Genomic DNA, 27,417 nt, shown 5'->3' on the forward strand with positions numbered 1-27,417 from the left:
TCTAATTGAGCCTATGTAGACTGATTCCACATTAGGTTGGGTCATATATTGTTGACCGAACCGTGTTGGGTCTTATATCCTGGGTCAACCTGAAGAGTTTTCACTTTTCACCCGGGTAACCTGGTAAATTTTTCTTAAGAAGTAATTTGACGTGCACTGAATCCTTGAGAGCATTAATTTTCTTTTGAAATCGCCTCTTTCTTTAATTTTGAACAATTTATTTAACTAAAAAAAAAATTGTTGTATTTTTTATAATAAAATGTAATAATTGATTTGTAATAAAGAAATAAGCAGTTCTATTTATATTTACAAATCTATATTTTTTTCACCAGCTTTACAAATCTCATTTCTTTGATAACGAATCCGTGCAGAGAGATTGCAATTCAAGTATAACATAAATGTAATATGTTTTAGTGTGTTAAAAGTGTAATTGAGTCAATAATTTTTATGAGATGTTAAGATAGACAGAATTGGGATATAAGATGGATGATATGCCAATCTATTTATATCCATTGTGTTTTTATTTTTATTTTTACAATTCATAAAAACAGAAACAAAAAAGCTCGTCCTCAAATCCGTGGTAAAATGGTTCAAACAAATGATGGGTGACTTTATTATATGACGAGCCCGTCTTCAATTGTTGAATTTTTCAATACAACAGTGACGCCGGAACGGATGTAAAACCCTTCTGATGATCTATCAGCCTCTTGTACTCCCTGCAGTTAATTCAATTAGCACATAAGTAATGTTTTTTCATCTAAATACACTGTTAAGTAATGTTTATTTTGACAAGTTGCTCAATTGTCATACACTGATTTAGTGATTTGAATCATTTGAGTAAGCTAAAGCAACTTAAGGGTGGAGAATACTTTCATGTACTGTAAGATAATTTTAAAAGCATACCTCTGAGTTTGCTATGACAACATTCTTTCCAATTCTAGCATTTTTGTCAATAATACAGTCTCTGCAGAAAAGTTAGAAGAAATGAGCAACTATAGCAACATAAACTAAATGTTACCATGATAGTGAAAGTTTCGGTTCCTACTTGATTTTGGTGTTTTCTCCTATTCCTATTGGAACTCTTCCCTCAGCTAACTGTGCTGCCACTTCTGCCTCAGTTTCATAGTAATCAGCTCCAAGCATCACTGTGTCCTGTATAGAAGTGTAATACAATAGAACTAAATAAACATACCAAAATACATGGTCTACTACTAAGAATATGTTTTCAAATTTCCACCAGCAAAAACTTTAGGAATATTTAACCTATAAATTGAGACTTGCCACATAACTAGTAAATCAGGTAAGTATATATGGTAATGCTGATAACATAATACACTGTCATCTTTTGAAAATAGTAGATTGGTTACACCAAACCTTTAAATGAACATTTGAGTTTATTCTTGATCTGATTCCAACTACACTATGCTCTATGAAGGCATTATTCACGAAGCTTCCATGTGATATAATTGAATCAACGAGCTGCATAAGAAAGGTCACATAATATATTGAGGTTGAACATTTGATGGCAGAAAGTTGTAATCACATGGTATGGAGAGTAGGGATACAAAGGGAAATTAAGTAAATGAAAATGTAGAATGACCTTGCTATTGTCAATCTTCGATGGTGGTAAATTTCTCCTTGATGTGTACATAGGTTTTGCTGCATCGTAAAAGCTAAACTTGGATGGCTGAAAATTTAGAAAGTAAGCTTTTTTAAGTGACTAATATTTAAATCTCAAAATCATGGAACAAAGAAAATAGTTCTTTCAAATCTCAATGAAAACAAATTAATTGAAATTATGTCTATAGTTGAGCTTTTAAAGCTTGAAGTTTAATTCATTTCTTAGGTTTTCCATCAATTACAACTGAAATTGATACTCACATGCTCAGTGAGGGCTAGATTTGCCTCAAAGAATGATCTGATGGTACCTATGTCCTCCCAGTAATCGTTGAAGAGATAAGCCTGCATTCAAACTTTTGCTATAAATGATCCATAATAAGTGAAAGTGAACATTCTGATTCTGCTGGATGCAAAGGTGATGAATTTATTCACCAATAAGCAATTACAAGTTCAGATCATCTTGTTATAACTTAATAGTTTCTTGCATAAGTTAAAATCTAGTTTTTCACCTTAAATCATTTTAGGAATTTATTCACCTAGCATCTCCATAAGCAGCTATAAGTTTTTAAGACTTTTGTCTAAGTTAGGAATTGAAGACTTATCTCAGATAATTTTTTTCATAAACTAGAAGCTAAAATTTTTATGCTGATTTAAATCCATTGCAATGACAAAGAATGATGCATACTGTCACAACATAGGTGAAATCGTTAAATAAAAACTTCCACAGTAAACCTTCTTTATCAGTCATACCTTCATGTAAAATTCTTTAGCTGAGGCAGGAATGACCTCTGATCCAAAGTCATTTGCAGTTGGAAAGCGCCATCTAAATTAAATTAATTGGTAGCACTGAGCAAACAAGCTTGGCAATAGGATCAACATATTTGTGCATATTTCTGTATATTTTAAAGAATACATTGATAGATGACGTGAGCCACAAGAAAAAACCTAACATTTTGATACAACATTATCTGTACCTTAATAGATTAAGAAGTATCTCCTTCTTGAAGACGTACACTCCCATCGAAGCAATATATGGTTTTTCTAGAGCTTCATCCTTCGAAAGACCAAGAACGGTTGTATCCACTTGCTAAATCATGAAGCAGTATTAGCTGTCAATCTTATTCTTGAAACTTGCAGTATGATAATATTTAGCACTATGATAAACATGAGACTTACCATTGCTTTGAGCTCTGCTCCTTTAGGCTTTTCACTAAATGAAAGGATCCTTCCTTTGTTGTCAATCTTCATCAGACCGAAATCTGAGGCGCGGCTATAATGGTTGCATTGTAGAATTTTAAACAGTAATGTATGTGATAGTATAATTGAGCTATATGAGATTAACAGTAATGACATGAATCTTACTACTTGGGGGAAGCAACCTACCTGTCATCCATTGGCAGACAAGAAAGAGTGATATCTGCACCGCTCTCTCGATGATCCTGGATAAGAAGTTTAAGTCAAAACGTCTTAAGAATCAATTATTTGAATTAATCTACTGAACTGAAAGAGAGAATATTGCTTAATTTCTTGACATGATCCTTACTCTAACAAAGTCCATATAGTCCATACGGTAGAGGTGATCCCCAGAAAGAATCAAAACATCCTCAATATCCTTGCTCCTGGGATCCTACTTCATGAAAAGCATATTTTAGATCATCACACTTAATTGCTTATTGGTCCATAGTATTAAACAGCATAACCTGCATAAAAGAAAAAGCTACAACATATATTTTGTGGTTTTCTTAATTGCTTTAGGCTAATAAATACCTCAAAGAGCCAGTGAAACTGCCGCACAGCATCAGCAGTACCTTGAAACCACTTTTTACCTTGTTCCCCTGGAGTTTGAGTTGCAGCAAGAACCTGAAACAGAACAAGCACACTTAGATAAAAGATAATTTACAAATCAACGTGCGGCTGCTTATCAGTCACACACACACACATAAGCTGACTTAGGATGCAAGTAATATGAGAAAAAAGACGCGACATCGATTGAGAGATACCTCGACATAGCCATCTCCGAAAGTGACTCCAGTACCGGAGTTGTAAGCACGTGCAATATGTCTGTTGAGTGAGGCTGAATTAAACTGAGTGAGAATATACACTTTGTTGATCCCACTATTGATGCAGTTACTCATTGGCACATCAATCAGCCTATAAGCACCTCCAATTGGAACCTAATTTAGGAAACCCCAAAGAAGATAACCAACTTAATATGTAGCTGCTTACATTATGGAAATTGAAGTGCATAACAGCATATACTACTTTATTACCCCATTTACGTTTTTCATTTCCTTGACAGGGTGACCAAACTTATGTAGCACTGATACTTCAAATTGAAAGCGTGCTAGTGTTTGGTTAGTAACACCGGCACTTATTGTTACATTCAATCACTTCTATTTTCTTAATACCAATATCTACGTGTTAGCGTCACAATCGTGTTTGTGTTCGTGTTTCATAGGGCCAAACTATAATTAAGCAACCACTATGCTTATGATGAATGGAACAATTAGGAAAATGGTAAAAGAATAAGAAAAGAAAAACTTACAGCAGGCTTTGCTCGTCGCTTAGTTAGAGGGAAGAGACGGGTTCCAGCTCCTCCACCAAGTATAACTGCCACGACTGTACTTGGATCCCTTTTTTCCACATCTGCATTTTTCAACTGCACTATCCCATATTCCCATTCATCATATGGAAACATTTAATTGATGTTACATAAACAAACTTTTTACAGATGATGATGAATAAGCCCTATATTACTGCATTGAATTTAGGTGGCTTGGTTTCACTTGAAGTTTATTTATTTTGATGTAATGAAGTATATATTTTTATTTGTGAAGCACATACAGAATCTATAAATGTCCTTCAAAATTTACGTGTAGTAAAAGTATCGTCACACTAAACAAAACTCTTAATCAATGGCATGCACAAAGTATAAAGTTGTTGGTTCTATAAATAGTCCATTCCCATGCACACTGAAATGGGAGCAAAGAAAATCTTAATGGAGGGGCCTTGATACAGTGGACCCAAGTAACCCACCATTGAAGTAGTATATAGGTCACAAATATTGAACCAGCTTTAATCTAACAAAAAGTTATATTTATTTGTAACAAAATAAGCTTACCTATACATATATAGTCATGGTATTGCCACTATATAATTGTAAATCCATAGTCAAAATACAAGCCAAACAAAAGTAGAGAATCAAAACTAATTAGAATTTAAATAACAATTCATTGGCAAGAAATCTTATGTTTTTCTTTGGTGAATTAATAGCATAAAACTTACTACTAACAAGACATTCAACTTTGCACCAAGAATTTCACAACGTTTCTACATATTCATGTCTTTTATTTTGTTAACATATTCATGTTTTTTTTTTTGTTTTTTGAAAGAGTTAACATGTTCATGCTTTCTTTCTTGACCAAACAAGAAAGAGTTAATTGCATTGGATATTGAGAAGCAAATTAAGAAGTTCACTCAGATAAACCTTGGATTCGCTAGCCACATCAGCAGTGAGAGACATGGATATATTTTTCCTAGTAACACTCTTGGTGCAACCATTGGTAGCAGCATGAAGCTCAATCTTTCGTCCCATCATTTCTCCATTACAAAACTTCACAACCTTCAAGTTTCTACTGGTCACCATTCCTGGCTCACGTAGCTGAACGGTAGATGATAGCATTATCTGACCACTGGCAGAGACTGCCATTTTTTCCGATCACCGGCGAAGGGACAAAATGGGAATTTGAGATGTTAATGAAGGACCTTTGTCTTCTTGTCCGTGTTTGAAATCAATGTCCTACACATGAAGGTTGTGTAGTGTATAGAGTGAGTTGAGATTTTCATACATGCATAGATATCATATCACTACGCATTTGAAGATTGGGCCACGTTATCCAAATACAATTGTATCCACCAGTTTTGTTACAAACGCCACGAAGTAGAGGGGGTGTAATTAAATGACAATATAGTCCTTATCATTTTTTTTGTTGGAATTGGAATGATACGTTAATTTATCGAATATCCTATGGATTTAGACTTGGCTCTATGATATATTTTTCCAATTTTGGACTAACCCTCGAAAGAGAAGAGATTTGTTTTTTGGCTTAAACCGAATATCTCTATGCGCAACAGTATAGTCTACTTCTTAAAATCATGTATGATTGTAATATGTGGCAGAACTCCGCAATTGGACGATAATATTGAACCCCTCAAATTAGTTGGTCCTAGAGTTGGATACTGAATTTTTAAAAAATTAAGTTGTTGAATAATATATTTTCAACACACATTCAATCCCTTCTATTTTTTGATATATTTATTATCCTGAATTTTATTTTATTTTCTTTCTATTATTATTTATCTTTAGTTTAAATGCACCTTTTGTCCTCTATTTTAATTTTAAAGAAAATGTATTTTTGTTCTCCCAATTTTAAAATTAGTTTTCCCCCTAATTTCACTTTTTATTTTTTTATTTTTTCCCCAATGCCAATTTGTGGTCATTTTCGCTAATCGAACATATGTGACATAGTTTATATAACCGCATTGAATATTATTCACAAGCAAAAAGCATGGTCACATTATTCCTCAAAAATAAAAGCATTATCTACTACCAAAAAAAAAGCATTATCATTTATCTGATTATTAATATAACAAATCGTCATAAATGCCAACAAAATCATAAGACCATCCACAATGCAGCACCCTGTTTGGGTGTTTAAATGGGTCTCAACTGTACACGTCATTCGTTTTATAATTACTACCTCCGTCCCTAATTATAAGACCCTTTTGAGAATTTTTTTTGTCCCTTTTTATAAGACCCCTTTGCTATTTCCAACTACATTAATTATTTCTTTACATACATGCCCCTATTTATTATACATCTTTTTCTTCAATAAGCAATAAATAACATGTTGAAAACATAAACCAACCCTCTCTCTTAAGGGATAAAATTGTAAAACCAATAGTAATTACAAACATATTTAATACAAATATCCACTATCTTAATTCCCGTTATTTTTTCAAAAGGGTCCTATAATTAGGGACGGAGGTAGTAATACTTAATAAGCACCTAATATCTCCAACCCAGCACTTCAAAATAATTATTAATTGGGTCCCAGTAATAACTCTATATCATTAAATTTTAACAGTAATTTCTATACTAATTCATAATTATATAATTTTAAAATATTGAAGTAATTTAATTATAAATTATAAAAAAAGGAAAAAAATAAAGTAATTAATACACGATTTTTTTCAGGAGTAATTAAAAAAGAGTAACTTAAAATATTGAAGTAATTAAATACAAAAATTGTCAACTGCTAATTGTGTAAAATTTCCAACGGTTATATTCTACAAGCAAATTCAAATTCAACTATTATTTACAACTATTATATAATTTATTTTTTAATATCAAAATAATACAATAATTGAATATACAGAAAAAATATAATTAATTGAACATGTGGGACCCATGAGTAATAGGAGAGAGATGATGCCTATAAAAGCACACATCCTTATAAGCACCATATTCATTGATGTCACAATGGGGTGCCTATTTAAAATGGTGCTAAATAGGGGAAGGACCCCCACATTGTAGATGGTCTAAGGAGCAAAATAAACCTAAAAATACCCGCTGATTATGAAATCTTTATCATTATTGCATGTGATAATAAGGGGTGTTCGCGGATTGGATTGGTTCGGTTTTAGGAGGAAAAATCATCTGACCCAATTACTTCGGTTTTGTTATTTGTTCTTCCAATTGGTTTGGTTTTAAAATCAAATCCAATCCAATTCGATAAATCAAATCCAATCCAATCCGATCCAAAAATTTTCCGTTAGGATTGGATTGGTTTTCAGTTTTCATTGTTGTATACTCCCTCCGGTCCTAAATACTCCCTCCGTTTCAGAATGAGTGTCGCTTTAGCCAATTACACACAGATTAAGGAATGGAATAAAGTAGTCAAATGTCATAGCAATTTTACTAAAATAACCTTACTTTATAAGAACAAGACAAACTTAAAGTTGCATTGAAAATTGTGTGAGAGAGAAAAGTTGGAGTATTTATTGAGGGTAAAGTTAGAAGAAAAAAATTAAAGTTGTATTGAAAATGTAAAGTGACACTCATTTTGAAACAAATTTCTTTAGTTAAAGCGACACTCATTTTGAAACGGATGAAGTATAAGAGAAGATTCCATTTTCAGGTTCATTGAATTAATAATGTATTTAGTATATATTATGATCCAGATGCATTAATAATTCAATGAACCTAAAAAAAAATTCTTCTCTTATATTTACGACCGGAGGGAGTAACTTTTCATTTCCACTTAAAAAAAGATATTATTTTATGACATTTCATAAAAATGTAAGGTTACGAAAAAGATGATTAAGTAGAAAATGAAATACTAGGTTAAGTAAAATAATTACAAAATCATAAATTAATAACATTTTTTAAAGAAAGAAAAAAAATCAACATTATTAAAGAACAAGTCTAGAAAATAGTTACAAGATTGTAAATTAAGGAAACATTTATAAAAATTTCATATAATAATATATATACAAGTATATATTTCGGTTTGGATTGGATTGGATCGGTTTATACACAGGGAACCGAAAACCAATCCAATCCATTTCAAATTGCGGTTTTTTTTCAATTTTTGATTTTTCGGTTCGGTTTTTGCGGTTTGCATTTGATTGGATTGGACATGAACACCCTTAGGTGATATCATTCCTCATCGTTTTTTTAGTTAAATAACCTATTAGTTGAAGCTCACACAATAAACATGGAGAAGTGGGGAATCTAGAGTTCGAACCCCGACCCTGCATATATTAAGAAATGTCTCTATCAACTGAGTTTATTTGATTAACATGATTTGATTTTTGTTCTTCGTGATGCCGGTGTCATCAGTTGTAGACACCCACTCATATTGACATTGTAACTTTTGAGGGGTTCACTTTTGACACGCCTTGTGCGGGGTGAATCGCATTTGGTTTATATTATATCTCATTTTGGCTTGTTAAAAAAAAAGGCTAAATTAATCCAATGGTCCCTCAACTAATTCCCAGTTTCCATTTTGATCCCATAAGTCCTAAAATCATCAATTTGGTCCCTCAACTTTTGCTCCATTATTCAATTTGGTCACTGGCTGTTAACTTTAACCCCAAATGTCTATGGTGGACCAACCTTAAGAGTGGTCCACGATAGATCCTATTAATTATTTTAATTTAAATCGTTTGATCTTTTTTTTATTAAAAGAGAACCATTAGATCACGCATGTCTATTTTATCTTACGGTGAGTCATTTACATCTAATTAATTTTCTCTTTCTTCATCTTCTACATCACTCTTGTTCATCATCTTCAACATAATCTTCATCAACACCATCATTTATTCCAGATCTCTCCAAACCCACTCATCCTCTCCAAACCCACCACTAAACCATTGTCCTCTTCTTCTCTCACGGAATCAAAAACTTTGTAGAAATGAAACAATAAACCCATAAATGAAACAACATAATCTTCTCTCAACAATTGTCCTCTTCTTCCCTCCTCATCTTCATACATTCAGCGTGAAAGGGAAATGTTCAATTAAACAATTTTTTATGGAATCAGCGTATACAAGGTTAAATTTAGAAAACTTTATGTAAACTTGTATTTTAACAAAACTTGTATTTCGATTGATTCATTGTGAACCAGCAACAAACCTTGTATTTCAACAACTGAATCTGAATCAGAAGAGGATTTCTTAAACCCTCCAAATCGCTAAGCTTTCTCAAAACAGGAACGTTGACGATCTCGTTTTGAACTCCGGCGATGCCGTCGTTGCCGGATCTGTACCTGCTGCTGGTGGTGGTGGAACCACAGTAGTAGCTGAACTTGCCGTCATGGAAAAGAACGAGGAAGCCAAGGAAGAACAGTGGGAAAAAAGAAGAAAGAAAAGAAAAGTTCTTTTTAATTGATGTGATGTTGTCCGTGATTAATGGGTCGATTTGGGTTGATTTGAAGTGTGTTCTTTTAATTGATGTGATGTTGTTGTTGATGAACATATAGTGGGAAAAAGAAGAAAGAGAAGAAAGGTTTGTGTTAATGAAGTAAAGTGGGAGAAAAGAAATTGATTCTGAAGGGATGTGATGCCAATTCTAGTAATAAGATAGATGATGATGATGATGATGATGATGATATGGTGGTAGTGGATGTTTCTGGATTTTCCTGGAATTTTGTTTATGAATGTTGGTGAAAATGATATGAATATGATGGGGAATAGTGAGGAAGAAGATGAAAAAAGGGATAAATAATTAGGTGTTGACCTACCACATTAAATACAATGGACATTCAATCGAATGGTTAAAATCAAATCAAAAAACGGCATAGTTACTTATTTGATGGAAATGACGTTTTTGAAATTTGTTTCATAAGTTGAGGGACCAAATTGATGGTTTTAAGATTTATGGGACCAAAATGAAAACTGGGAATTAGTTGAGGGACCATTGAATTAATTTAGCCAAAAAAAAACATAATTTAATTTTTTTTTTTTTAACAAACATGATTTATTTGGGTGCAGATCCTCTCCATTTAGAGAGTAAATGACAATCTCAATTTCCCAACCTAAAAACATGACACGTGGAATAGTAGAGTATCAACGGCTTACATACTTTTAACACTTACTCATATGATTTTTTTTTTGAGCAAACTCCTATGAATTAAAACGGAATTGGATCACCTCCTGCGTTTTCTCTCCTGCCCTCTCTCATGTGCAATTCTCATTCGTTGGATTTAATCTGACGGTGATGACAAAAAATGAGGAAAAGTACCGAGGAGAGAGAAATGTTGGCTGTTTAATTTCATTTCCAAATCCTTTCTCTGTTATCGGACAGCACTTGTGTGACATTATGTCACGGTGACATTAAATCTGGGCCACACAACATACATTGCCACACAACATCTGGGCCACACAACACATACAACATATCTGGGCCACACAACACACCACCTTTGTGTGGCCCAGATTTAATGTCACCGTGACATAATGTCACACAAGTCCAATCCCTCTGTTAGGGGTGTGCAAAAATACTGGTTTTTCAGAACTGTTTTAAAAAAACTGGATATTGGTTTAAAAAAACCCAGATTCCTGTATCCAAAACCGACCTGTAACCAAATTAATAAATAAAAAAATAACTGGAACCATATTACTGATAACCGGTTAAATCCAAACCACCCATTACATCCATCATGTTTTCATCACAAACACAGTAACATGAACACAATTTCATAGATACATTCCATCTTTTGCAAAATGAAACAAACACAGTAACGTGAACAAAATATCTCTAATGAAGCCATCACCAAATCTTCCATAGCTTTGTTTCCGTTCACGGCGACTAAACTCTCATGGCGAGGAAGCCATCATCAAACCTTCCATGGCTTCAGATCTGAAAAGCGAAGATTCAAAAAAACGATGGATGAAACTCCAATCTGAAAAAACGGTGATTCAAAAAAACGATGTGATGAAACGCGATTCACGGTTAAATGCGATTTTGATTCCCGAAATATGATTGTGATTCATCTTCACATTCAATTCTGACCTTTTTTCTTTTTTCTTTTTTCCTTTTGTTACAGAAATACGATTCAGATTGAAAAAGCAATTTTTTATTTTTTTTAGTGAAAACCAGTTCAAACTGGTTCCGAACCAGTTCTGAACCATATCCAAACTGGTTGTACTTAAAAACTGGTTTTTAGTGAAGTAGTTTCAGGAACAAAACCAAAACCAATATTTGGTTTTGGTTTTGGTTTGGTTTTAACTTTGCACACCCCTACCCTCTGTTATCTCTCTTCGTTGAACAAAACAAAACATTGTACAGGAGAGAGGGCAAATTACAAACACAATTATTTTCCTGATTCAATTTTTCCTCATCACCTGATTTAATTTCAAAACGCAGGAGGTGATTTTAAAATAGTTAAAATTTGATTCAATTGATATCAGTTCCGAATACTAAATCCTTCTTTGTCAATTGGTTTTAATTGATATCTTTCTTGAATTTTTCCAAAACATAGGTTAACTTAATATTGATATCAAAATTTGAGAGATAGTTAACTTTATTTGATATTTCCTTTTAACCTTGTTGAATTCTGTTGTAATTGGTTTTTTGAAAACACAACATGGTTAACTAAGATAAGTATCATTCTCAAATGGGATTTTCGTAATCATCGTCGTTGTTGTCAGCAATGGGTTAGGATTAGACGGAGACAGCAGATAAGTGGTGGTCACTGGGCAGTGGGAACTTTTGGGGAAGACGGTGAAACAGTTTTCAATTTTCATTATCTTTTTCAACCTTTTTCATGTAGATTAATCTAAAGGCTAGGATTAGCACATGATAGAAACTGGAGAGAACCTCGCAGGAGAGGATCCGGATCCAATTAAAACATAGTACTCCCTTTGTCTCACAATAATTGTCTCTTTACCCATTTTTCTTTTTCTCAAAATAATTGTCACTTTAGAATACCAATGCAGCATTTATTATTTTTTTTCCATTATAATACCTTTATTTATTGAACTTCATCCAACTTAACTACTCCACTAACTACAATTAATAAGGGTGTTTTAGTAAATGATATTAATTTTACCATCAAAATCAACACAATTAATCATTTTCTTAATAATCGTGCATCAACCTTCAACGACTATTATTTAGAGAGGGAGGGAGTATTTGTTTCAGAAACAAAAAAACAAAAAAAAAAAAAACATCCTGATTCTTCGTCCAGCAACCACACCATTCGTCTTCAACAGTGACCTTCACCAGTTTCCGATGCTTGTAACACAACTTGCAACAACTTGCCGGTTCATGTCCGAATTTATATCCTCTGACTGTTGTGCTGTGATTAGAGTTAAATGCCTCAAATTTCAATCTTAATCTCTTCAAATTCTTGTGTTAAATAATTTGTGTTGTGTCTACAGTCTCATAGCCTTGCTGTTTTGCGTTAGATTATTCTTAGATCATAACCAATTTGAGTTGTTATCATGGCTTGGGTCGAACGTGACTACATGAGATGGGATATACACATACCAATTGGCAGCCACCTCTAATACAAAGGGGAATCAGCAACGGTCATCATGTACTATCACGGCGATACGACGGAGTGATTGGGCGGTGGTCGACAGTGGCGTTATAAGAAATGGGTTTAAGAAAATTTCCAAGTTCTATGAACTCGATGAGAGAGAAAGATGAGTAGTTTTCCATTTATTCTCTAAATGAAGAGGATCTGCACCCGATTTTTTTCTCCGTCGGTCCTCCGGGTCATATAAGAAATTAGACTAATTAGTAGTATAATTCGAAGCAATTTAAATGAGCAATTTAATTTTTTTGACAGCTGGAATTAAATAAGGAAACTTTTAAATATTTCCTTCTCATCCAAAAAGAATGAAATGATTTTAAGACAAGTATTTTGAATATTAAATGCCGCTTGAAGGACTTTATGAGAGATTAAAGCTTTTAATGAGCACTACCAAAGAAAATCAAACACTACCAAAAAAAAAAAAGCTTTTAATGAGCACGTGTTAGTGAATTATTATTATGCCAAATTACACCTTTACTCCTCCTTCCATAATTACGGGCGAGAGATTTTTAATAATATTTCACAGGATATTCTTGTCATTTAAAAATTCCACAAATAAAAATTATACATTGTTTTTTTAAAAAAAGAAATTATGTATTGTAAATTGTATTAATTTATTGCTCAAAATGTGAAATATTATATTTTTTCAATAAATTCTTACTATTAGTGAAATGCTTAACATGTAACTTTAGAACACAAGTTAGCATGACTCATATTTTATTAATCATGTCGTAGTTAACTATTAGAAAAAGGATAACTATTATCATGTCAATGTCATATTATGTTTGTATCCATCTCCTTATTCTATGTTGTTTCTATTCAATCATACACATCAAACACATTGACGAACTTCAAAGGATTTAAAAAATATATATGTAAAGGAGAACGCTAAATGGAAACAGGTTAAAGAATTCAACGCGAAAATTATGTATTTATACATTTACTTTAAATTTTTAATCATGTAAATATTGTTTTCATAAATGTAAAAATTATACTCTATACCCGAATATTCCTCTAGAATTCATTTACCATGGCAACTTATTTACTACTGCGATACTCATTATTATGCAATCAAAATTAGAGGCTAAATTATACTAGCATTCCAATTCTTGCCCTACCTCTACGTATATAAGACTTGCTAGTTGCTCATCTTCCTTCACAAAATAACCGTCGTTCTTCTTCTCTGCACATCGTTTCATTGTCAGAAGGTTAGTAAAAAAAATTCCCATCTTCTATTCTTGCATAGTTGAAACTGGAAATAGTTGAAACTGCAAATTGTATGATTTTCTTTCCAGAATGTTTTATCTCTTATTTTGTTGATCAATGGCATATAGTTGATGCATAGTAACTTTTTTTATGCCGATCTCACTCTTACACATGCTTATCCTATAAATTTGTGCATTTATAATTCAAATGTTTAATGGTAAGAGACTAAGTTAGATTTATGTGTTATAAAACTTGGTTAGACTAGCTGCACATGTCGTTTATCCTATAGATTTATGTATTATAAGATTCAAATGCTTAATAGTAAGAGATTTGGTTAGATTTATGTATTATAAGACTTGGTTAGACTAGCTACGTACACATGTCGTTTTTTTGCCGATCCCATTCTTGGACATGTCGTTTATCCTATAACTACACATGTCATTTTTTTTTTTCTTTCCGATCTCACTCTGGCACATGTCGTTTTTTTTCGATCTCACTCTTGCACATTCGTTTATCCTTTTTAAATAAAAAAAATACTTTTATTCAGTTTTATTCAAACAAGTTAATAATCACTTATTTTAGAAAGCGGTTTTTATCACAGTAAACATACATAAAATAGTTTCTATTTTTCATAAAATCTATATAAAAAAAACTTTAAATTATTGAACACGTATTTTTTAATTTGTAACAAATTGATTAGCAAGTTATGATTCACTTTGAACTGTTAGTTTGTTTTCATTTATTTTTAAATCACTTTGATAGTGTTTGTTTAGTATTTTTATTTTATATAAACAAGGTCGTCGAGTGTAAGATCTTCGGATAGGGAGCTAAGATAATTTCTTCCAAAAATCTAGACTTCCCTTTCAAATTAAATTCTCTAAAAAAAATTCCTAACAAAATCATTTTTTTTAAGCTTAAACAAACTCACCCTCGATCTTTTTTAACTTAATGCCATTGTTTGTTCAGGTTCCTTGCAAGTGGCATGAACTTAATTTAATTTAGGATGGATGAATCTTTGTCCTCAAATATGGCATCAAAATCAGTAAATATGCCAGCAATTTCTGATGCATCTGAAGCACATAATCCTCCTCTGGAGTATCCAATAATTGAAGATGTTGATTGCAAGCTAGGAATTGATGACGACTTCGTGGAGAATTATACAGTGTGGACACCACCAACTCCTGATAACCAACCAATGGATTCTCCAGAACGATTCGACAACCATAAGCGTAGAAAGTTGAGTAATAGTGTGGACAACCATCCACATATGACCGGTGCAAAAAGGTCTAGATGTGCTATTTGGGGTTGTGACTCTGAGTTGATGCGTGATGAACGCGGTGTTGATATTCTTCCTTGTGAGTGTGATTTCAAGATATGTGTAGATTGCTATATAGATGTAGTGGAATTAGGAGTTGGAATGTGCCCAGGATGCAAAGCGCCATATAATAAGAACAGATAACTTGATGGAATTGCTATGGATTATGAAATGAACTTTGGAGTTTAAAATTCCTTTTCCTTTTCCTTTTCCTTTTGAATTACCTTGTTTAGTTTTCTTGTGAATTTTGTTTTATGGTGAATATTGTCTAAGGAATATTAATAATTTGCTGATTTCAGTGTTATGTTTAAGAATCATTTTTTTTCTAATATTTTTTTTTGTTATATGATTATATCTATTACTAAGTCTAGTTCGCTTCAAGAGAATGTATATTAATCTTTTAATATTTGACTAACTTTATTTTGGAACCATTTTACACATGGAGATTTAAAATCTGGTATCTGGTTGATGAAATATTTTTGAACTAACTTCTGAAAGTTTTGCGGTAGCTTCCAAGGTCTAGATAACATCTAAATCAACAAGTAATTAGTTTAAATTCTATCGAGTGTAAGAGTTTAGTCAAACTTACGGAATGATGAATCGGCAATTTTGCATTCGTTTGACAGACTGGTTGAGCTATATATTTTCTTATAATTTGTGCTCCTTCCTTTGATTGTTTATTTGTATAAGAAACCTTTGTTTGGTGTGTCTTACAATTGAATGGTGTTTATTTGTATAAGAAACCTTTGTTTGATTGTTTATTCGTTTTGGTCCTTGAATGTGTAACTATTGGTAATAAAAGTCCTTCAATGTATCGGAATTCGATAATAGTCCTTGATTATGCACTTCGTTATTCAAAACGATTATTATCTCATTTTTTTGTTTAATAGATAGATGAAAAAGAAGTGCAAAATATCCATTTTCACCTTTTCTGTTAACCTTTTGAAGCTAATACCCTTATTAACCAAACCTACGGAGAAGATCCTCTCCAGTGACAGGAAAGTGCAGTGGAATAACAACTCCACATTTTCCTACAATTGACTTAGTCAAAATTATTAAATTGTTGTTTCGGATGACCGGAAAACAATTAACCTGCAAAACGGTAAAATGTGAAGTAAAACCTGGGGCGCGACTATGTCACTGGACTAAGGAATTATCCGCAAGATTGCGCAATTCCCCCAGAATACAACAGGTTCTTCCCGGCGATAAACGTACCGAGGCTATCAAGACACGAGAATATTTATAGACATAGTAACTCAGGCACTTAGAATTTTCTGTAGAAAAAGGAGTAGGAAAAGAAGAACAGTACATGTTTTCTTGGTGTAGTTAGTGAAAGCCAAGTTTCTGATATTATAAAGAACATGATATATCCAGAAGGTAACCGCTTCTACCTTCTTAAAAGGCAATATTTTCTCTTAATTACCGATGATACTAACTAATAAAATCATGTTTACGTTCTGCTATTTTTAAGGAAAACATAATCACAAAATATTGGAATATACCAAGTCAAAATCATTTAGCCACATTTAAAACACATTGAACATAATTAAAAGAGTTCAAGAGGATGTTCCACTAGTCCTTTAACATGACAACGTGACATCATGCATATTATGCATAAGTCCATAAATTTTGTTTCCAAATAAATTTGAACAAACTAAAATAAAATAGTAAACAAATTACTTTTGAAATATCCAAAATATACAACAATCCCCCACATATTTCAAAAGTTTTAAATTAAACTATTTTGCCTGAGTAATCTTTGAGTGTGATGCATCAAACTGGTGTAGCAAGCTATATGAACCAGTGCTAGAATGATAAACATAACACACAGTGAATTGGTGTAGCAAGCTATATGAACCAAAGACACTTGGCGTATGTTAGAGGTTTATCACTCGCATCACACCCCCACAATTCTCGTGTTATCGCTGTGTTGCGCATTTAGGCCGTGCGCGTGTCTGGTTTTCATGAGTGCTCTAGAGACCCGCCACAGTCTCATGCAAGCGGCCCCACTTGACACTCATATAGGTGATTCCATCTAGTGCATGCTACAATCACGCACCACCCATAAGGGCTTATGGTAATCATTAAAAGCATATAAAGCTTACCCCTCAAATTTAAAATTTAATTAGCACTTCTCATTGGCATAACACTATAGGAAAAAGACAAAACAATTTAGTGCTAACATAACTAACAAGTGACTTGTTTTTCCCATATGAACCTTTTTCATGGGATCTCCAATCATAAAGGTTGGGTTCCCATCACTTGTCGTTTTCAAGTGGCATAGTCTTATTTCCTTCTCTTTCTTCCCGGGGTTTTTATCAACGAATTCGTTAAGTTGACAAATATTGACTAAGACGTCTCTAAGTCAATTAATCTCATATTTCATCAAGTCTATAAAATAAACTCGGTTTACACAATATACTTATACAAATTTGCTTATACGAAGTAAGCAACAACATATTCATCAATAAAATAAATCTATTTATTTTATTGGTTTATATTCAATTATCATCATTGTATTATTTGAATACAATGGTTCATCCTCTCTAAATAATATCACATGTGTTGTCAAATCAACTTCCCTAATATGGTTTATCAAGTCTACTTGAATAAATTTCAAGCGACAACATCTCCACAAAGGGAAAACTAAACCCAAAGATAAAGTTATTATCCAAGTTTACTTAAAAACCTTTGAGACAACAAACCCCCACATTAGATTAATATAATGCAATGTGTAGATTTATTGTACAAATCAACTTGAATAATTTTTAAGTAACAATACTCTCACAATGGAGAAAATAAATTCCCGTAAATAACATAACCAAAATTTATTAAACATCACGTATTATTGTACGTGACACAATGAATAATATAAATAATATATCACATAGTATTTTATGGTATCTCTCAAATATCCTATAATTCTACCATAAATTTATCAATAAGATATCTCCTCAATTTTCTTTAAATAAGAGTTATCATCATTCTATTATTTTAATAGAGTAGCTCATTCATGTTAAGAAAAGTCTCAATTTACTTTCAAGAATATAAACACGCTAGCATGTTAAAATGAATTCTCACTTTAGGAACATTAATACTCACAAAATTTCAACGTTAGAAAACATGTCTCAATTCTACTCATTTAACTCAAATAATTAGCCAAACAAAAATAGTAATTTCAAATTATTTCATTTACTTTTAACTCCGCACAAGCTATGTTCTAACACAATATCATGCATATATTTCAGAAATTTCTCAAGAATGTCTTTTGTAAATGCACTTCAAATCATGTAAAAAATCTTATTTTGGCATATCAATACATACATAAACACATTTTACAGCACAACAATTGACAAGAAAGTCATATGCATGATTATTATCATAATTTTAATCACAAAAGTGAGGCATGTCACAACAGCAAAGGTCCAGTAATTCATTTACAAACAAATTAATTACCTTTAGAAATTAAGTAATTACTATTACTATAATTTCACAAAAAAATTTAATATCATAGAAATCAAACAAACTCATCTAATAACATAGGCACAACGGATTTAATCCACAAATAAACAATTGATTCACATTCACATAAATCCAATGCATAGTATGGACATACACACAAACACAATATCTAAAAATTAACAACGTATTCCAAGAGACGAGCATTAATGGTCATAAAATCATTTCAAACATTAACTTCTTTAATCTTGATACCCACAAATAATTTTGCATTAGCATTCCAAAAAACTAATCATCTATACCCACTACCAATTCATAAGAGGCACTTCAAATACTCAGCAAGTAATTTATCATGATTTATAATTGGCACAAATAAAACATATATTTTTAACAAGACATATTAATAAGGTGAAATGGAAAGAACCTGGTGGAAGTATATAGCTTTCAAACTTATTCGATAAGGTGAAATGGAAAGAACCTGGTGGAAGTATATAGCTTTCAAACTTATTCGTCATGTCCTTGGCTCCTTTAATTAACCGACGAATTCACAACTCCCATTTATACATTCATTCTTAAAAACATTGCAATCTTGAACTCTTTTAACAGAGAGACTTGTCACCATTATTATAACCATCTCCAGCCATAATTCCTTAGATTGTTGTTTCGGATGACCGGAAAACAATTAACCTGCAAAACGGTAAAATGTGAAGTAAAACCTGGGGCGTGACTATGTCACTGGACTAAGGAATTATCCGCAAGATTGCGCAATTCCCCCAGAATACAACAGGTTCTTCCCGGCGATAAACGTACCGAGGCTATCAAGACACGAGAATATTTATAGACATAGTAACTCAGGCACTTAAAATTTTCTGTAGAAAAAGGAGTAGGAAAAGAAGAACAGTACATGTTTTCTTGGTGTAGTTAGTGAAAGCCAAGTTTCTGATATTATAAAGAACATGATATATCCAGAAGGTAACCGCTTCTACCTTCTTAAAAGGCAATATTTTCTCTTAATTACCGATGATACTAACTAATAAAATCATGTTTACGTTCTGCTATTTTTAAGGAAAACATAATCACAAAATATTGGAATATACCAAGTCAAAATCATTTAGCCACATTTAAAACACATTGAACATAATTAAAAGAGTTCAAGAGGATGTTCCACTAGTCCTTTAACATGACAACGTGACATCATGCATATTATGCATAAGTCCATAAATTTTGTTTCCAAATAAATTTGAACAAACTAAAATAAAATAGTAAACAAATTACTTTTGAAATATCCAAAATATACAACATAAATAACCATTCAATGGTGGAGATTGGCACTCGACTGTATCCAGTGAAAAATTCACTGGAGGGAATTCCCATCATCTGTGTTTGACAGGAGAAAACAATACCTCGTTAAAAAAACATATAACTTTTTGTAGTAAAACATGTCCCAATATGGTTGGAAATAAATTATAAAAAGAAAATAGATAACTATTAAGTGACAGAAAATAGTCTACGACGTTAAAATATTCATTCAATGTTGAGATTAACTCTATATATGGATTGATACGAGAGTACGTATTCGAGGACTAATATGACAATAAGTAAATATATTGAGAGACTATAATATTAACGAAACATTTTAACATAAGACACTATTTTGATTAACGTAGTGCACAATCGATGACTATTTTGAAATTTCGATACATTAAGAAACCATTTTGACTACTCGTTATACTGTCCCACCTTTTCTAGGAAACACCGTTGTCATTCTTGTTTTCTCTTTGGAGTTTTCTCACCATCTCATCTCTTCCATATTCCAATCCTCACCTATGTTGCATAGATACAAGTACAATACCCGATACGATACGGTACTCATCGAAAATACGACAATACATAAAAAATTAAGGTACGAATACGTCAATAAAATTATGAGTTTCGTTATATAATATAACATGAAAAAACTAAATTCTTCTATATACAGCAAAACCATCGCGATAAAAGTTTAAAAAGTCGACCAACTTTGTTATCGTATGCACATATGATACTATATTATCATATTAGTATTGAAGAGAAAGTCACAATTTTCATCACAACAGAATAATGAGCAAAAATGAAGGACACAAGTACTGTTGGGTTTTAGAAGTACACCAACTTTGTTGCTGCCTTTGCAAGTTATTTCCTCGCATTAATCGTCAAATTTCTCTTCCTTCCACATTGTGTATAACTCAAACCATATATCTCATCATAACACACCAAAAAACATCTTGTTCATTAACCTGTGCTATTTTTGTTTTTGCTATACATCATGATACCACAGCCTTTGGAGATTAACATTGACCTACCAGGAGAACAAGCAGCTCAGAAACTCAAAATTGGATTGTATTTTGCAACATGGTGGGCTTTGAATGTGGTTTTCAATATTTACAACAAGAAGGTTTTGAATGCTTTTCCTTATCCTTGGCTTACTTCTACTTTGTCCCTTGCTGCTGGTTCTCTCATCATGTTAATCTCTTGGGCTACTAGGGTTATTGATGCACCTAAAGTTAACTTGGAGTTTTGGAAGGCCTTGCTTCTTGTAAGCATGCAATCTCTTTTGGTTTCTTTTTATTTCATTTTATTGTTTCATATAATTTGATTGCCTCCAAAATTTAGTGTTTTTGCGGTGATTAAATTGATTTTATATTTTTGTATGATTGCTGGAATTTAAATGAGATTCTTTTATCAAATGAAGTCAATTATAATCTTGGGATATAAACCTTTTGACCTCTTTCAACAAGTGCTCTATCATACACACATGTCAGGGATCGAACCAAGACCACATTGTTGAGGGACACATTTATCTTCTAGCAATGCCATGCTTTGTTGGTTCTAGAATAGTTCTTTTTTTTCCTCTTCAAAATTGTAACCAAACTTAGACTATATTAAAATTTAAAACTAGAATTTGAAACTTTTGTCTCAAAGAACTGATTTTTAATATCAAATTGATTGTTCAATTCACTTTTAAACAAAACTGGATTTACAAATTCAATTCATTCAAATCAATTCTCGTCACTGCGAAACCACACAAATTCTAAAATTCTTGCTTTCAAAATAAGGAAATATTGATTTAGTACTGAATGGTGAACTTGAATGCAGGTTGCTGTGGCACATACAATTGGGCATGTTGCAGCTACCGTGAGTATGTCCAAAGATGCAGTTTCATTTACACACATAATCAAAAGTGGAGAGCGAGAGCATTCTTTCAGTGTTCTTGTATCAAGATTCTTGCTTGGTGAAGTATTCCCTTTACAAGTTTACCTTTCACTGCTGCCAATTATTGGAGGTTGTGCACTTGTTGCTGTCACTGAACTTAATTTCAATATGATTGGTAAGACAGACTATATTCACTTACTTACATGGTTAATTTTCAGATGCTTATTGTGTTCTATTATAGTAGATTGAGTTGATAATAGGATGCTAAACTATATAGCACTGGACTTTCAATTAAAGATGGGTTCAGTGTTGACATGGCACTGCAACATATATAGTTACATTCAATATATTGTTCTATTTTCTCATATTATTACCGATATCAATATATCATTGTGTCGTGTCTGTGCGTCATAGCTGTTAAATTTGTAGTTTGTTTACCATTCTTCTATATGTTACAGGGTTTATGGGAGCTATGATATCCAATGTGGCCTATGTGTTAAGGAATATATTCTCAAAAGGGGAATGATAGGAATGTTGTTAGTGGAACAAACTACTATGGTTTGCCTCTTAATATTGTTTCTATGAAATTAGCTTATTTCACTTCAAAATTTGCTCTTTTAACACCCCCAAAAATATCAAAATATTCTCCGGGAGCAGTTGACTACCGTTAGCTAAAATCTCACCAGCAATTAACTTTTGTTGCATTATGGACTTGAAGAACAAAAAAAATGGAAAAAAAAAAAACTCCAATGTCAATTGGCTCAAATTCCTTATCATTTAGATCAATTTAATGTTGGTAACTATTTAGTGACTCTATTCTCACATTTGTTAAAATTTTGGTCCCAATAGATATATCTTTTTAATCTAAAAATGGTTACTTTTTGTGCCAAAAAATATGGTTTATTGCCGCAATGTTGAAATTAGATTTAATTGCGAGGAGGAAGTTAGATATTTAACCTTTTTATGGCAAATGCATGCAAACAAAAAGCATCGTTGTTTTCAATCCACACTTGATTCTGGTCTGCTGTCTGGACCATACCCAAATCACGTGTCTGCGCAGGTTTGCCGTCAAACTACACTTTGAATCAATCTCCAAAAAAACTCTATCATCCGTCCATCAGCGTTAAATTACTAATTACTGAGCAAGTTGGATCGGTGATTAACTGAAACACCATCATCATCAGGTGGTGCTGTCGTTTGATGCATATATTTCTAGATCCATGAAAGCACTTGTAGTAGAATTGGAAATGGCTTGTGGGTCCCTAAAGGAACCAAGGCAAAATCCAATGTTGTACTTGTATATCAACTATCTATGTAACACCAATATTTTTTTTTGTCAAAGGTGTGTTCGGACTCTATCACGTATGAGTATCCGACATCAATACAATACAAATACATATCATCATATTGAATTACGTTTTTTCCTTCAAATTATTAGTGGTGTGGATGTGTCTGTATCGTGTACAGTGAGTTACCATTTACTCTATTAGTCACACACATTAGCCCGGATCAATAATCGACTTCCCAATGCTTGCAAATCCATCCTTAAGCGTGAGCGAAATATAGATAGATAACCCAATTGCAGTAGTAGTAGTGTGTACTATTTATATTCACGTGTCTGTCTTTCCGCTCTTTTGATTGCGATAACGCGTGTAGACTATCAACAATATTTTTATCTATGTTGTTACATTTTTTTAAGGATAAAGGAAAAAACAAATTGACATATATTCATATCGTGTTTACTACACAATATATTTTGTGTGATAACAAAACTAAAATCATATTTGTTATATTTTTGTAATAAATTATTTGAGCTTCTTATAGTTTCTGTTCGTGATGTTTTCATGAGCAGTTTGTTACTTTTTTTTTAATATTTAAATTTACTTTTATCTATTTGTTATATATGCTATTTGTATTGAAAATTGATTGCAATTTTAGAAGGAGAAAAAATCAACTAAAATGAGATAATAAAATAAAAAGAGTAGACAAATGTTAGTGTGTAACAAACAATTTTTTTAGGAGAGTGTGTAACAAACATAAAATAAGATAAACAACTTATAATATTTTAACCAAAAAATAAACAACTTATAGTCGTTTAATCAAAAAAGATAAACAACTTATTGTTTTTTTGAAGAAGATAAACAACTTATTATCTCTTGCTTAATCCTCTTATCCAATAAATTTATTTTATTTATTTTTATCCTATCATCATATTTACCAAACCGCCTCATCATTGTTTAGGGCTTCCACCTGTATAAATATATAGAAGACTCCTCTACCTGTCACCACCTTTCCTAGGAAAAACCGTTGTCATTCTTGTTTTCGTTTTCTCTTTGGACTTTTCTCTTCCATATTCCTATCCTCACCAACTTCAAAGTTTACCAATCTCGCCGCCAATTCAACTTTGTTAGCATATTCCTTCCTCTCCTCGCATTCATCGTTACATTACTCTTGCTTTCACATTCTATATTTCTATACTTCAAACCATAAATAAATAACATCATAACACATACACACACCAAAAAACATCTTGTTCATTAACGAAGCACGTTTAATCATCATCATGATATCACAAGTCAAGTATACATCATCATTACCCTTTACCAACTTTGGTTCATCAAACTCTATTCCAAGGCCTAAACTATGCACATTACCCATTATTCACCCTGTTGGAAAGAACACAAATAACCTCTCTTTGTCTTCTCTCAAACCTCTTTACATATCATCCACTGAAAACTTCAGTTTCTCAACAACCAAACTCACAAGGAGGGAAACTGAGTGTCATGCCTATGAAGCAGATAGGTCACAGCCATTGGAGATTAATATTGACCTACCAGGTGAACAAGCAGCTCAGAAACTCAAAATTGGTTTGTATTTTGCAACATGGTGGGCTTTGAATGTGGTTTTCAATATTTACAACAAGAAGGTTTTGAATGCTTTTCCTTATCCTTGGCTTACTTCCACTTTGTCCCTTGCTGCTGGTTCTCTCATCATGTTAATCTCATGGGCTACTAGGGTTGCTGAGGCCCCTAAAGTTAATTTGGATTTTTGGAAGGCCTTGTTTCCTGTAAGCATGCAAACTCTTTTGGTTTCCTTTTTCTTAATTTTATTGCTTTTCACATCATATGATAAAATTGATTCTTACATGTATGAATGTTTCTGAGTTAATTTTGACTTCAGAATTAAGTGTGTTTCTGCAGTGATAAAATTGATTTTGAATGAATTGGTTATGTAAGAAACACACTTAATTCTGAAGTCAAAATTACAGGAACAAACTCTAAGATTCTTGCTTTCGAAGTACGGAATATTGATTTAGTACTGAATGGGGAATTTAAACTGCAGGTTGCAGTGGCACATACAATTGGGCATGTTGCAGCTACTGTGAGTATGTCCAAAGTTGCAGTTTCATTTACACACATAATCAAAAGTGGAGAACCTGCTTTCAGTGTTCTTGTATCAAGATTTTTGCTTGGTGAAGCATTCCCTTTACAAGTTTACCTTTCATTGCTGCCAATTATTGGAGGTTGTGCACTTGCTGCTGTCACAGAACTTAATTTCAATATGATTGGTAAGACTATATTCACTTATTTACATGGTTGGTTTTCGGATGCTGATTATGTTCTGTTTATAGTAGATTGGGTTGATAATAGGATGTGAAACTATATAACACTAACACTTCCAATTGAAGGTGTGTTAGGTATCCGACATAGACACTGACATATATACTTACATTCAATCGTTCTATTTTCTCTTATTAATACCAGTGTCGACATATCAGTGTCATGTATGTGTTTCACAGATGTTAAATATGTAGTTTGTTGACAATATGTCTTGTATATGTTTCAGGGTTTATGGGGGCTATGATATCCAATGTGGCCTTTGTGTTTAGGAATATATTCTCAAAGAAGGGAATGAAAGGAATGTCTGTTAGTGGAATGAACTATTATGCTTGCCTCTCCATATTATCTCTACTGCTTCTCACCCCTTTTGCTATTGCTGTGGAAGGCCCAAAGATGTGGGCTGCTGGCTGGCAAACAGCAGTGTCCCAGATTGGTCCCAATTTTGTATGGTAAGCTTAACAATCTACACATCTCAACCCATTGTTGTGTACTATTTCATATCCATTATATTTCTAAGGTCTTTTTGTGGATAAACAACTTAAATAAAAGTTTATATCTTAAACGCCAATCATAAAAGTTTTTATGTATAAGCTATTTCTATAACAAAAATAAGATAAGTCAAATTGTTTTCATATTAGCTTTAAGCTGTTTTCATAAGCTATCCTAAAGAGCTTATGGATATGAGTTGAAAGCAACTTATAGACATGTTATAAGTTGTTTCTATAAGCTCTCTCATAGGGTCTAACAAATGCACTGTGGGTCCAAACAGACCCTTAGTCGAACTGTTTTACAGTCTTTTTAAAAGTTAAACATTCATTCGAAAGATATGCGCAAACCATACTAGTGTGTGGAGATCATGGTGATTTAATTCACATAAGTCAGTAATTGAGTAGTCCTTGACCATGAATATTGATAATGCTTCTTCAAAAGGGTCTATGGAGCTAGAAGAATTATTCTATAGTGATTGTGAAGTGTTTGTCATTTGACTAATGAACTTATGGGTAGTAATTTTTTCAGGTGGGTAGCTGCACAAAGTGTGTTCTATCACTTGTACAATCAAGTCTCTTATATGTCTCTTGATCAGATTTCTCCATTAACATTTAGCATAGGGAACACGATGAAGAGAATCTCGGTTATTGTCTCTTCGATCATTATCTTTCACACGCCAATTCAGCCAAACAATGCCCTTGGTGCTGCCATTGCAATCCTTGGCACCTTCCTCTATTCACAGGTCCATTCCCTTTCCTTCTATTTTTGCTTTCTTATTCAGTATAACCATTCACTATTTTTTATGTCCGTTCATTTTATATATACATGTGCGCGCGCCTGTGTGTCAACAATAAAATTATATTTCTCAATACTTGTGACAAAACTAATTTGTTTGTTTCTTTTTATTTATTTCACAGGCCAAACAGTAATGTGTATTTTAGAAGCTGCTATACCTATATGCAAGGCATAATGATTTGAGGATTAAGGCTGAAGGTTCAAACTGATGATATCACAATTGATGTTACTGAGAAAATTATACATTTAATTCATTAACGAGTCGGTAGAAATTTAAGCTGCTTAATTTGAGGCCATAGAGTTATTTCAATTTGATTTTTTTTTTTTTTCATTCTTAATGTCTAGATGAGATTTTTGTTTCTTCCCTGTAATCGGAAGTTTAAAATGTTGTACTGCAGTAAATAAGAATAATGGTTCAGAAATGTTGCAAGTTGAGGCTGAATATTTCTTATGACAATATTTGATTGAGATTGTTCGTTACCAATATAATATTGATGTACTATTTATAAGAAACATTTTACTTTTTTGATTCATTGCATAATGATGTATTTGGTCTATATTCTATACCAAATACATTAATTACTCAATGAATCTAAAAAGTCAACTTTTTCTTATATAT

At 32.5% G+C, this 27,417-nt stretch overlaps 2 protein-coding genes, 3 long non-coding RNA genes and 1 pseudogene across 7 annotated transcripts; 4 read left to right on the plus strand and 2 right to left on the minus strand.

The window, feature by feature from the left end:
- Nucleotides 1-470: 470 nt before the first annotated feature.
- APL1 (ADP glucose pyrophosphorylase large subunit 1) lies at nucleotides 471-5,450 on the minus strand. Its single transcript, XM_085734836.1, has 15 exons — nucleotides 5,108-5,450; nucleotides 4,166-4,279; nucleotides 3,621-3,794; nucleotides 3,388-3,480; nucleotides 3,164-3,247; nucleotides 3,004-3,059; nucleotides 2,797-2,890; nucleotides 2,595-2,707; nucleotides 2,371-2,443; nucleotides 1,882-1,962; nucleotides 1,601-1,687; nucleotides 1,375-1,479; nucleotides 1,046-1,152; nucleotides 904-964; nucleotides 471-716 (listed from the first exon to the last, which is right to left on the minus strand). Exons 1-15 carry the CDS (start codon nucleotides 5,327-5,329, stop codon nucleotides 615-617), a joined length of 1,566 nt encoding a protein of 521 aa, XP_085590962.1. The 5' UTR covers nucleotides 5,330-5,450; the 3' UTR covers nucleotides 471-614.
- Nucleotides 5,451-10,779: 5,329 nt separating this feature from the next.
- Nucleotides 10,780-11,419, minus strand: LOC146903383 (uncharacterized). Its single transcript, XR_015021042.1, has 2 exons — nucleotides 11,136-11,419; nucleotides 10,780-11,044 (listed from the first exon to the last, which is right to left on the minus strand). It is a non-coding gene; the product is annotated as an uncharacterized LOC146903383 (long non-coding RNA).
- Nucleotides 11,420-13,593: 2,174 nt separating this feature from the next.
- On the plus strand, nucleotides 13,594-15,544 carry LOC146903384 (uncharacterized). The gene is made up of 2 exons (XR_015021043.1): nucleotides 13,594-13,933; nucleotides 14,898-15,544. It is a non-coding gene; the product is annotated as an uncharacterized LOC146903384 (long non-coding RNA).
- Nucleotides 15,545-16,302: 758 nt separating this feature from the next.
- On the plus strand, nucleotides 16,303-19,618 carry LOC146903385 (uncharacterized). Its single transcript, XR_015021044.1, has 2 exons — nucleotides 16,303-19,113; nucleotides 19,168-19,618. It is a non-coding gene; the product is annotated as an uncharacterized LOC146903385 (long non-coding RNA).
- A 1,153-nt stretch (nucleotides 19,619-20,771) lies between these two features.
- Nucleotides 20,772-22,609, plus strand: LOC146903386 (glucose-6-phosphate/phosphate translocator 2, chloroplastic-like; annotated as a pseudogene). Its single transcript, XR_015021045.1, has 3 exons — nucleotides 20,772-21,277; nucleotides 21,838-22,069; nucleotides 22,353-22,609. The product of XR_015021045.1 is annotated as a glucose-6-phosphate/phosphate translocator 2, chloroplastic-like (transcript).
- Nucleotides 22,610-24,175: 1,566 nt separating this feature from the next.
- LOC146903387 (glucose-6-phosphate/phosphate translocator 2, chloroplastic-like) lies at nucleotides 24,176-27,240 on the plus strand. 2 transcript variants are annotated; one of them, XM_085731311.1, is made up of 5 exons: nucleotides 24,176-24,961; nucleotides 25,237-25,462; nucleotides 25,741-25,963; nucleotides 26,532-26,745; nucleotides 26,921-27,240. In XM_085731311.1, the coding sequence occupies exons 1-5, from the start codon at nucleotides 24,458-24,460 to the stop codon at nucleotides 26,930-26,932; spliced, it is 1,179 nt and encodes a 392-aa protein (XP_085587437.1). In that variant the 5' UTR covers nucleotides 24,176-24,457; the 3' UTR covers nucleotides 26,933-27,240. The 2 variants fall into 2 exon arrangements, with proteins under 2 accessions (XP_085587437.1, XP_085587436.1); XM_085731310.1 differs by having other exon boundaries at nucleotides 24,182-24,961; nucleotides 26,520-26,745.
- The last annotated feature ends 177 nt before the right edge of the window (nucleotides 27,241-27,417 follow it).

Source organism: Medicago sativa, chromosome 8 (genome assembly GCF_051527215.1).
Source record: "Medicago sativa cultivar Bolivia chromosome 8, Bolivia_mono, whole genome shotgun sequence".
Classification (NCBI taxonomy): Eukaryota; Viridiplantae; Streptophyta; class Magnoliopsida; order Fabales; family Fabaceae; genus Medicago; species Medicago sativa.

Coding starts and splice junctions, on each gene's coding strand:
- APL1 (XM_085734836.1), bottom strand. CDS start 5,329: ATGGCAGTCTCTGCCAGTGGTCAGATAATGCTATCATCTACCGTTCAG. Junction 3,248..3,387: donor AGTTTCACTGGCTCTTTGAG/GTATTTATTAGC, acceptor TTCATGAAGTAG/GATCCCAGGAGCAAGGATAT. Junction 717..903: donor TTGTCATAGCAAACTCAGAG/GTATGCTTTTAA, acceptor AATTAACTGCAG/GGAGTACAAGAGGCTGATAG.
- LOC146903387 (XM_085731310.1), top strand. CDS start 24,458: ATGATATCACAAGTCAAGTATACATCATCATTACCCTTTACCAACTTT. Junction 24,962..25,236: donor TTTGGAAGGCCTTGTTTCCT/GTAAGCATGCAA, acceptor TTTAAACTGCAG/GTTGCAGTGGCACATACAAT. Junction 25,964..26,519: donor ATTGGTCCCAATTTTGTATG/GTAAGCTTAACA, acceptor ACTTATGGGTAG/TAATTTTTTCAGGTGGGTAG.